The sequence below is a fragment of the Cynocephalus volans genome, chromosome 4 (genome assembly GCF_027409185.1).
Source record: "Cynocephalus volans isolate mCynVol1 chromosome 4, mCynVol1.pri, whole genome shotgun sequence".
NCBI classification, from domain to species: Eukaryota; Metazoa; Chordata; class Mammalia; order Dermoptera; family Cynocephalidae; genus Cynocephalus; species Cynocephalus volans.
This window is the reverse complement of record NC_084463.1, coordinates 144496445-144507511: the sequence shown is the minus strand read 5'-3', so window position 1 is coordinate 144507511 and position 11067 is coordinate 144496445. Positions and strand designations below refer to the sequence as shown.

The 11067-nt window shown below is 57.3% G+C and overlaps 1 protein-coding gene across 1 annotated transcript; it reads left to right on the top strand.

Moving 5' to 3' along the window:
• The first annotated feature begins 3401 nt into the window (after positions 1 to 3401).
• PEX16 (peroxisomal biogenesis factor 16) lies at positions 3402 to 10104 on the top strand. The gene is made up of 11 exons (XM_063094119.1): positions 3402 to 3764; positions 3947 to 3982; positions 4825 to 4901; positions 5281 to 5414; positions 5552 to 5652; positions 6465 to 6545; positions 6682 to 6831; positions 6922 to 6994; positions 7169 to 7288; positions 9259 to 9323; positions 9928 to 10104. The coding sequence occupies exons 1-11, from the start codon at positions 3653 to 3655 to the stop codon at positions 9984 to 9986; spliced, it is 1008 nt and encodes a 335-aa protein (XP_062950189.1). The 5' UTR covers positions 3402 to 3652; the 3' UTR covers positions 9987 to 10104.
• The last annotated feature ends 963 nt before the right edge of the window (positions 10105 to 11067 follow it).

Sequence of the window (11067 nt, the reverse complement as noted above, 5' to 3'; positions counted from 1 at the left end):
TGTGCCCAGCGCCCCGGCCGGGCTGTCTTCCTCCCTCCTCCTTCCCCTCGCGCCCCGTGCAGGCCCCAGCCTCGCGTCCGGCCCTGGAGCAGGTGGGTGCCCGGCGCTCTGGACAGTGGACAAAAAGAGCCGCGCTGATGGAGCGCAGACTGCGTGCCAGGCCCTGTGCTAAGGGTTTGCAAGCCTCCTCTCAGTTAATCCTCACATCTGTCCTGTGACACTGGCCTTATTGTTCCCCAGTGAGTTGAAGTGACCTGTTAGACAAGAACAGCCACTGGCCGGGTCCAGTCTCAGGCAGCTCCTCTCTTACCCCTTCCCCAGGCTCTGTGCTGCCGAAGGAGCTCTCTTGCTTTTACCCCTTCAGGGCCTTCTGCCCCAGGACTTGCCCTTGATGTCCTGCTGCCTGGAATGCAGCTCATCGCGGGGCTGTCTCCTCCCTCCACATCCCTGTGTTTATTTTCTTTCTAGCACTCATGGAAAGTTGAAGTTGTTCGCTTGTTTATCGCCTGTCTCCTTCCTAGAACATAAGCTGCTCACATCACGGGACTGGGACCTTGTCCTGCTCTGGGTCACCAGTGCCCATTAAGGGGCCTGCACATACCAAAAGCTCAGAATGTGTTGAAAGTGGCTGAGAATGAGGAGAGTCTGCCCTCTGTGGACTCCACTGGGCCTCATGGTGACCAGGAAAGCTTCCATGGTGACCTTGAGCCCAGCTTCCAGCTATAAAGGGTGAGGCAACCCCCCAAAAAGGCTGTGGAGAAGTAGCAGCCCAGCCCGAGACCCCCAAGTCTCCTCCTCTGTGAGGCCAGACTGCCTTTCTCTAGGAGATGGGGGCCTACGAGAAAGGTCAGGCTTAGGGCCCGTGGAGGCCAGGGGTAATGGTTGCTATGGAGACTGAGGGAGGCTCCTTGTACATTTGGGAAGTGAGAGGAGATGGGGGATGCAGGGGCCATCCAGGCATCTGGAGCTTTGAGCCTCCTGCTCCCCTGATCCTCATCTCTAGCCCATAGCTGGGGTGGAGGTGGGCAGTCCCCTCCCCAAGACCCTCATCTGAGACCATTTGTGGGGATTAAATGTGAGGGGACAGGTAGTGCACACAGGCAGGGCCTGGCCCAGGCAGGACAAGTCTTCAATAAGGGGTTAGGGAAATCAGTGGGGGAAGCTGGGTCTGCAGAGCTCACTGTGGTCTCTCATAATGCTGGCCCCTCCTCTCGCTCAACCTTGCCACTCAGGGAACACCTGAGTGCTGAGATGCCTGCTGGCCCTCCAAGGAGTTGTTCTGGGGGTGTGAAGGAGGAGAGAGAGACAGGTGCGGGCATATAAAAGGGTGCTGGTCCTCTAGGCCGGTGTGGCCAGCTCTGCCCAGGACTTTGCTGTGGGACCTTGGACCAGTCAGGTCCCCTCTCTGGGCCTCTGGTGTCCTCATCTGTACCTGCGACTTGGGGCAGACTGAAGGAAGGAGGATCCAGCCCAACCTGCCTAGAAGCCCTTCCAGCCCAGCCAGGTGGCCAGGTCCAGGCAGGGGTCCAGCGGGAGGGGCTGCCCTAGGCCTTGGGCGCCTGCTGCACACAGGGCCACTCTTTGTCTCTGGGTCCTAATCAGACCCGGGATCTAGAAAGGAAATTCTGGCAGCCCTGCTGCTGCCAACCTGGCTGAGCCCAGGCTCCCCCTCTCAGTCCTGGAGGGAGAAAGAAGAAATAGGCTCCAGGCCTAGAGCCTTTATATTTTGTCCTGAGAAGGCGGCTTCTGTGTCCTCCTTGCCTCTCCGTCCTTCCCAGAAGCACAGGACCACCAGCCTGGGAGTGCTGAAGAAAGTCCCACTTGTCCTCAGTCTCCACAGCTGCAGAGGGAGGGGATGGAGGAGAGGCCAAGGGTGAGGTTCGGGAACAAGTTCATAGCGATGGTGGGTTGGGGGAGGAAGGGAGAAAATCCCAGACCCGTTGCCCTCAGCCCAGGTCCTCCATCCAGCTGCTAACTTGCCTCATGACCAGGGAGCTAAGACATTTCAATGCTCTTGCGGGGCTGTGGGTAGCAGGAGAGAGGGTGCTGCCACGCCCCGTTTGGCCAATGCCTTTCTGTGCCACCTCGGCCAAGTCGTTTCCCCTCTCTGGGCCTCTAATTCTCCATCTGGGAACAGGAATTCATAACCACCTGGCGAGGTTGCTGGAGGAGGACGAGCGAGCCTGGCACCCGAGAGGTGGCCGGAAATGGTGCTGACGATGCTCCTGACCACCTCCTCTGTTCTCCAAGGCCTTTGCCTCTCCCGAGCTCCCTGGACACCTCCTTCATTCCTTGGGTGAGCTCTAATTCCCCACCTGATAAAGAAGAAAACTAAACTGGGGTGGAGGGTGGGGTTAGGGACAGGAAAGGTTGTGGCCGCCTGGTGAGGTGTGATGTTTAAAACGCCTGGACTCTGTGGTCAGACTAGGCCAGGATTTGAATCTTGACTGGGCGTTCTTAAGTGGATCATTTCCTCATCTGGGGATAATATCTGGGGTTGGGAGGATTAGGTAAAATAATGTATTACTAGTCTCAGGGTACCATAAATCCGCGAGCCCTCCCCCCCTAAGGCACAAGCCCGCAGCCCCACCCCTGCCACGCCCCTTTCCCCACAGCCAATCAGCGGCTGCTCCGGAGCGCTTGCTCCCTCCAGCCCTGGCCGCTGCTGTCCCTCCGCCATCCCCTCCAGGGAGGCTGCTCGGCTTGGGAAGGGATCCCCAGGAATCGCCCCCGTCCCTTGGAGCGCAGCTAAGTACCGGCAGGTGCATCCGAGTGCCGGAAAGTGCTCTGAGATTGATCCCGAGTTCAAGGACCAAGTCTGCCCTTAAACCGTTTTACAGATGGGGAAAGCCGAGGCCCAGAGAAGGAAAACTCCTGCCCAAGGTCACCCCGATCCGTAGGCAGAAGCCCAGGTCAGGGTTTTATACGGGGAGGTGGGAATGCAGATGCGCGCTCTTGGTAGGCAGAGTCCTTGGGGGAGCTGGGACGGAAATCGGGCCCTAACTGTGCTGGCTAGGGGATCGAGACTGCGTTGGGAGGCTGGACTCCTCGTTGCCTCAGTTTCCCCAGCACCTCTGGTGGGGTACGGGCAACTGGCCGAACGCGAGCCTGCTGAGACACAGTCCGACTGTCCTTAGACTCCCCGCGCCTTCCCAAGTCTGACTGAGCTCCTTCCCGCGCGCTATCTCCCAGCCCTTTAAAATCCGAGCCTCCCGTTCGACAGTCTCGGCATTCTGTTGGAAAGACTCCGGGATCCTGTTCCCTTATCTAGAACAAACTGCTCAGACTGCTGCCGAGCTTTCCCGGAGCTTTAGCTGCGCAGGCGCAAGAGCAGCCGACCCGGAAGGCAGAAGAGCCGGATCTCGACGACAGTGGGTGGGTCAGGGGCGGAGCGTGTGTTAACCAATGACTTGAAGGAGTAGCGGAGCGGGTTTAAGCCCGCAGTTGCTAAGCGCTATCCGAGTAGGAGGTGCTTTAAGAGATGAGGTGAAGTGTGGTTCAGTGCCTCTTCATGTCACCATCTTTCTGACCCGCGGAAGTTAAGCTACTGAGAGGCGGGCCCAGAGCCGGAAGCAGGAAGGAGGGCGCAGGAAGCAGGGCGCCGCAGCCAGTTGTACTGTCGGTCCGTGAGTCTGTCGGTTCCTAGGGCAGGATGGAGAAGCTGCGGCTCCTGGGCCTCCGCTACCAGGAATACGTGACTCGTCACCCGGCCGCCACAGCCCAGCTGGAGACGGCAGTGCGGGGCCTCAGTTACCTGCTAGCAGGTGCCGCTTGACCTTTGACCCATCCCTTCGGGGCCCCGACCTGTGACCCCAGTGGTCCCCTTCCCTGTGGAGTCAGGATAATGATCGCTGTGCTTGAGAAGTCCCGTCTAGCTTCCTGTAGGGAACTCGGAGCTGCGGGTTGAGGCGAACGCTCCCCGACGCCTTCTGTATCTTCTCTTTAGGTCGCTTCGCCGATTCGCACGAGCTGTCAGAGCTGGGTGAGCCGGGCTCTGGGGTGGGTGGGGGGCGGCCTGGGCCCGGGAGAGCTTCCCAGACGGGGTGACCACCCTGGCTCGAGTTCCTGGGCTGCCCGTTAGATCATCCTGTGCTAGGACTGAATCGGACAAAGGTCCGTTGTGCACCGTCCTGGGCCCTCAATGTTCCCGTAGTCGAGAGACACGTCTGGGGACCTTGACTGAATGTTTACTACTGGTCAGGCTCTGGGCTAAGCACCTTTAATGCCTTTGCCAGTTAATCCTCCCTACAGTCATGAGGTGGGTACTGTTATTGTCCTCACTGTCTAGTTAAGGGAACAGAAGTTCAGTGGGGTTAGGGAATAGCCACTGATGACCCCAGAACCAAGATTAAAATCCACATGTCCTAGGTCCCAGGGTTCCCAGAGTGTAACTGTCTCAGTAGTGTTTTCCCAGTATTGGAGGTGACAGTCTTGAAAGGATGAGCTGGGTTTTGAAAGGTAGAGATGGAGTTGACTTCCAGGGATAGGCTTCAGAGAAAGCAAAAGCTAGGAGGTGGGACCGCATATCTGCGGCTGTTTGGAACACAGTGGGTATTTCTGGCCAGCTGGACGACCAGTGCTATCCAGCAGAGTAGTAGCTGGTTTGTCACTGAGATTGACCGATCTGTCCTTTCTTGGTCCACCCAAGATCATATTGGGGAGCGTGGAGCACTGAGGAAGTGGGCTGAGGGGCAGGTTAGTTTCCACATAGTCCGTGGGTGTCTGAGCACAACAGGTGACAGGTAATCCCTGCAGCCCTGGGGAGAAGGTGAGAGGGGCGGAGGCTTCAGAGCCAGCCGCTCATGGCCACACTCTACCCCTCAGTGTACTCTGCCTCTAACCTGCTTGTGCTGGTCAATGATGGCATCCTACGGAAGGAGCTTCGGAAAACATTGCCTGTGGTGAGAATTCTGCCAGGAACTGAGGGCGGGAAGCACAGGGACTCAGGAATGAAATAGTTACAAGCAGCCTGTGTATGCAGCATGTTTGGTCTTATAGATGCCTGTGTCCATCTGAGCCTGAAACCATCTCATTAGGTGAAGTGTAAAAGTGTCAGTGTCCCTGTCTCAGATGATGAGACTGAGTTTCAGAGAGGTGGAGTAGCCTGTCCCAGGTCACCCAACCTGTTAGTGGTGGATTTGGTGTTTGAACTCAAGTCTAGAAGCTTAGGCTTGGAAAGGGGAAAACTCACATCTCTTGTCAGAAGACCACCCCCCTTCCCAGAACGAGGACCTGGGATTAGGGGGAGCCCCCTGACCTCTTGGCCTGGGGTTCTTGCAGTCGCTGTCCCAGCAGAAGCTGCTGACATGGCTGAGCGTGCTGGAGTGTGTGGAGGTGTTCATGGAGATGGGGGCCGCCAAGGTGTGGGGCGAAGTGGGCCGTTGGCTCGTCATTGCCCTCATCCAGCTGGCCAAGTAGGTCTGGACTGTGGAGGGCAGGACGTGGGCGGGGGTGACCCAGGCCAGCTGTACAGATGTTGCTCAGGAGAGGACCCCTGACCTCCTGTGGGCTAGCTATCTACCCCCCAGCCCTGCCATACTCCCCAACCCAGGGCTGTACTGCGGATGTTCCTGCTGATCTGGTTCAAGGCTGGCCTCCAGACCTCACCCCCCATCGTCCCGCTGGACAGGGAGACCCAGGCGCAGGCTCCGGGTGAGCTGCTTCCCCGCTCTGGAGTGGAACAGGGTGTGGATTTATGGACTAATTTATAGATTTTGACCCAACCAACATGAACACAGTACTGTCTGTTTATGGATCACATCTGTTCCCATCAACTCATTTTGTTTTCATCACCCTAAATCCTACAGAGAAGAAAAGGAAGGGTTAGAGACAAAACCAGAACTTGAACTCAGGACTTCTGATGCCAGAGTCCTCATTTGTTTTTGTGGGCTGCAGGCAGAGGGGACAGGGCATCAGCAGGAGGTAGGGATCCTGCCAGCCTTGTCTCTGGACTTGGTTCTATATCGGGAGCTACAGTCTCCAGAAGCAGGACATCAGCAGATCTGTCCCCTCAGGGCTTTGGGCCCATCACCTGTCAGCCTCCGGGCATCACTCTTCTGGCCTTGAGTGGGGGCAGTTCTTTGTTTCTCATCATGGTCCTGTTTAAAGCAAAGGATCGAGAGGTACGGCCTCTCTGGTGCCTTGATCCCCATAGCTGGGGTTGGGCTGGGCCTTCTCTGCCTTGCTCTAGTCCCTGGGAAGCCTGGGTTCTTGGCTGAGTGGCTCTGGCCACAGATGATGCAGACCTTCCCCAGTCCAGGCAGGGTTGCAGAATGCTTCCTCCTGTAGACAGGTCCTTTGTTGAGCCACAGAGTCTGGCTGCAGTTTCCTCCACTCGGCTGCTGCCTTAGACAGCTCATCCGTTCTCCCCTTAGCCCCTGAGCGTTCGCTGCACATGTATTCTTTGCAGGTTCTGCTGGAAACATGTCCCTCTGATGGTATGGCCTTCTGTCTATCCCTGCTAGATGGTGACCACAGCCCTGGCAACCAGGAGCAATCATATGTGGGGAAGCGATCAAACCGGGTAGTGCGAACCCTCCAGAACAGTAAGTGGACTCTGGAGCCGACTGGGCACCTAGGGGCTGAGGTCAGTGTGGGTCTGAAGGACTGGCTTCTGTCAGCACCTCCTTCTCCCAGCCTGGCCTGGGCCTGGCTTGCTTATCTGCTGCCCTTGTGTTCTAGCTCCTTCCCTGCACTCGAGGCACTGGGGAGCCCCCCAGCAGCGGGAGGGACGGCAGCAGCAACCTGAGTTGCTGAGCGGCACCCCCACCCCACTGGGGCTGCAGGAGACCATCGCGGAGTCCCTGTATATTGCCCGGCCCCTGCTGCACTGTATCCTTTGCATTGGCTGGGGAGAGAGAGTTGGGAGTGCGCTGAACCGGGCTTTGGTGCTGGAGGTATCCTTGACGCCTTGGCCGTCAGTGATTAGCCTGGGCCTATGGGGTCAGCGGTCGTGGACACCCTGGCTTCTGTCTGGTGTTGTGGACGTGACCAGGTGAGCCTAGACCTGCCACTGGGCTTTCCACTGCAGGCCTGGCCTCACCTAGGCAGGCAGCAGCCCCTCCCTGCTTCTCTTGTGGCTGCCCTTGTGGACACCCAGCCCATGGCTCCTTTCCTCCCATGGGCCCAGATCATGTCCCTGGCCCTGACCGTGTCCCCTCCATGGCAGCCTGAGCCTTCTGAGCGACAGGAAGGGCCTGACCAGAAGGGAGCGGCTGGAGCTGCGGCGCCGGACCATCCTGCTGCTCTATTACCTGCTGCGCTCCCCGTTCTACGACCGCTTCTCTGAGTAAGGACCTTGCCCTACGCCAGTGGCCAGCTGCACCCCCAGCAAGGGGAGGGCAGGGGAGTGGGCACTGGTGCTCCACCCCTGTGGGTGCCTTCTCTTTCTCCCTCCTTCCCCCGAACAGTGTTCACTGAACACCCACTGTGTGCTAGCCTAGAGGCAGTCACCACACACCCCCGGCCCTGCTCAGCTCGTGGGCCATCAGCCCATGCACGTGCTTAAATGGTTGTTGGCAAGAGAGACACCGAGGGCGGGGCTGAGGCATTGGAAGGAGCCCACAGGGACAGTGGCAGTGCAGACTCTCCACGCACTCTAGCCCATTGCCACACCTTCCTGCTGAACAGTTTGGATTACCACCAGAGGCACATGAGAGTCAAAGAGATTGGGCAACTTAAACAAAGCCACCCAGCTAGCCAGTGGCAGAGCTAGATCCCAAATCCATGTTCTCTCTGGGTTTGTCCCTGTTTTGCCCAGCCCACACTTGTTTACCTGTGAGGGTCTGGAGCTCACAGCTTCAGCTGCAGAGAGGCCTGTGGGTGATGGGTGGGGCAGCTTGGGGCCAAGTCTCCCAAAGTCCTGCCAGGATGACTGTGTGAGTTCAGACCATGATCTGACCAGGGGTCCCTGTGCATTGGCTGGGGCTGTGAGACAGACAAAGCTCCTGGGACCCTCTTGTCTAGGACTTAATATGTAGTACACTGAAAACTGGAATATTAACTGGAATTGCATTTAATATCATGGCCATCCAATCTCTGTTTTTTCCTGAGACAACAGAAAGTAAGCTTACATAATATTTAATACTAACTCAGTGAAAGTAACTTTGCCTGGCAATTCCTGCTATTTTCAGATAACTTTGAAAGCTCATAAGGTACTAAAGGTAAATCCTCTTCCACCCATAGAGAAAACATTCCAGAGACTTACATGTATTGTGCGACCTCCCTCCCCACACAGATTGCTTGTAGAGGAGACATAGTCCAGGTATCTCATTGAACTGAGGAATTCTGAGCTCACAACAGTTGCAGAGGTGGCTCCCCAGATAGCGAGCCCCCTGGTTTGGCTCTCTGTCCTGCTGACCTGACCAGCTAGAGCTAGCACCCTCAGAGCAGTGTCCCACACTGAGAAGGGTCTAGAAACTGGTCAGAGAAATTCCCTGTTTCCCCAAAGGTTGGGGGAAGGGTCTGGAGGGGCTCCAGGTGCAGTCTGGAAGGACCGCTCTCCTCATCCCATTTTGACTGCTCAGACTGACAGTGTAGCATACTCTTGGGAGCCAGGCTGCCTTCCAGTTGTTTGACTCTGGGCAAGTTATTTGACCTCTCTGTGCCCCATTTCCTCATCTATAAAATGGGGATGATAATAGTACCCACCTCTTGGTTTTCTTGTAGGGGTTAAATGAATTAATACAGATGGTAATGCCTGGTATATAGTAAGCATTTAATAAATGCCCCTTCCTCTGAGCCATCATGTGCCCTCCTTAGAACAGAGTTCCCTCCTGGGGCCCTGAGTGCTTTCAGCGTTGGCTTGTGAGGTTTCTGTGCAGCTCAGCTCCTCTGCCAGACTGGGAGCTTCTCGAGGGCAGGTGGTGGGGATATCTTCCCTCCTGAACTCTTGACTGTTCTGCCCTGGCACCGCTCCATACGTGACCCTCCGCAAGTGTTTGTGGTTGGAGGTCAGTAGAAGGAAGGGAACAGAAAGAAAGGGGACAGGGAAGAGGGTGTCTGAGGTGATGTGAGTAAACTGCCAACCTGAAGCTGAGCTGTGAGCCTCCTGGGGCTGTGGCTGGGAGGGCAGGGACCAGAGCCACCCCAGAGGTCTCGTCCTTTTGTGTTGGGGTCTGTCCTAGCTCCAGAAAGTCACCTTTTGTCCTCTGGGGTACACTGGTGTTTTAGTTCGGTGGTCAGTGAGGGTTTTCAGCCACCTCATTTGCAGGGAACCAGACCCTGACTCAGCCACTCCCTGTTCACCCCTTCATCCAGGGCCAGGATCCTCTTCCTGCTCCAGCTGCTGGCAGACCATGTCCCTGGCGTTGGCCTGGTCACAAGTAAGCATGGGCGGGATGGTGATTGTGGAGTGTTGTGGATCACATGCGTGGTCCATCTCCCTGTCTTCTCTCTGGCTCCTTGTAATTTGATTCTTGGCATAGTTGGGAGAGGGAGCCCCAGGTCAGGGTTGGGTGGTTGACAACCCCCAGGCATGGGCCAGGGTGGCCCACAGAGCCAGAAGTGGCTAGAAGGAGGGTGTCCCATGGTGGGGGGATTGTTAGATGGCATCAGGCTGTCAGACTTCTTCGTGTCTCAGTGTCCTGGAAATCAGCTCATCTGGGTGGGGATTCTACAGCAGGGAAGAGGCCCTCTGGGCTGTTTTGATGTCCCCCTCAGCAGAGAACCACAGGCCTGGAACTGACTCGGCCCCGTAGGCACCTACAGCTAGGCAAGCCGTTTGGCTTCTCTGAGCCTCCAGGTCCTTGCCTGTAAATGTGGCTGGAGACCTCTGCTGATGCTGCCTCCCTAGGGGGAGAGAAGAGGGGAACCCATGCCATGGCTGAGCGGGTGTGAGGAGCTATGTGTGGGTGGCAGCGCCCAGAAGGGCCCGGGGAGGGCAGAGCGGGGACATGCCCTCAGCCTGACTTGCTCTTTTTGTTGCAGGGCCGCTCATGGACTACTTGCCCACCTGGCAGAAAATTTATTTCTACAGTTGGGGCTGACAGACACCCCTCTCATGGGGTGCAGGGAGGGGCGGGGCAGCGTGCTCCACTGCTCTGGGCAGGGGGAGCCTTCAGCCCTTCAATCCCCCTTCCCTAATAAAACTGACTCAGGCAGTGACCAAGGATGTGGCCTCTCTCCATGCGCACTGGCACCTCCTCCCCGGCCAGACACTGCACACAGTCCTGGTCACTACCAGCATTCTTCCTAATGTCCTCCTGACTTGGACTGCACCCTCCTGTGATGGAGCTACTGCAGCCTGTGCCTTGTCACCGGGCTACGAAGTCTCCATCAGGCTTGGGATCCAGGCTCCTGTAGCCATGGAAAGCTGTGATTTAACCTCATGAGCATGGGAAGCTGCTTGGCTTGGCAGCTGCGTGAGCAAGCTCTGTTCCTCTCTCACTCGTCCCTAGTGAAGACAAACAAGACTGAATCCAGGCAATGGATGACAACTGCCCAGCGGTCTCTGGCCAGGGCCTCTGTCTGCCCCTCCCCCTGCAGGTCCCTGTGGTTCCGGCAGCCCCAGGCCATGGTGCCACCAGCCTCCCTGTGCTGGATCCTCCCTGTGCTGGATCCTCCCTGTGCTGCAGCCTAGTGAATGGTGAACCCTGCTCCAGTGCAGAGGCACCACAAGCCCTTTCTCCCCAGTTGAGAGTAAAATGATTTCTCTCATGGGAAAGGAATGTCAGGCACCAGCCAGTGCTGGGGAGGGAACGGGAGCCTGAGGGGCCCTGGGAGAGAAAAGGTGACAGTTCAGGGGCTGTGAGCTGCAGTCTCCCCAGACACCCTACCGATTCCCAGTGGGGCTGTGCAGGCTGCTGTGCAGGGCAGAGGGTCTGGACTGTGTGGGCCATGGGTTGGTCTCTTTCTCCCTGACCTTTCACATCCTCAGCCACTGCCCCACTCTCTTTGCCCTGTGAAAGCCCACCCCTTCTGCTAGAGTGTCGAGGGAGGGCTCTGTCCGCATCTGCGTCCTCCGTGCCTTGCCTCCTTCCAGACACCATGGGTGCAGAGCCCCCCTGGTAGGGGCCACCTTGCCCTGACATAGCCCTCTCAGTGCCTTGAGAAGCACTCCAGGTCCCA

Excerpts from the sequence above, each read along its gene's own strand:
- PEX16 (XM_063094119.1), top strand. The coding sequence starts at position 3,653 with ATGGAGAAGCTGCGGCTCCTGGGCCTCCGCTACCAGGAATACGTGACT. Across the intron at positions 6,995-7,168 it reads GGTGTTGTGGACGTGACCAG|CCTGAGCCTTCTGAGCGACA; the intron begins GTGAGCCTAGAC and ends CCTCCATGGCAG. Across the intron at positions 7,289-9,258 it reads TTCTACGACCGCTTCTCTGA|GGCCAGGATCCTCTTCCTGC; the intron begins GTAAGGACCTTG and ends CCCTTCATCCAG.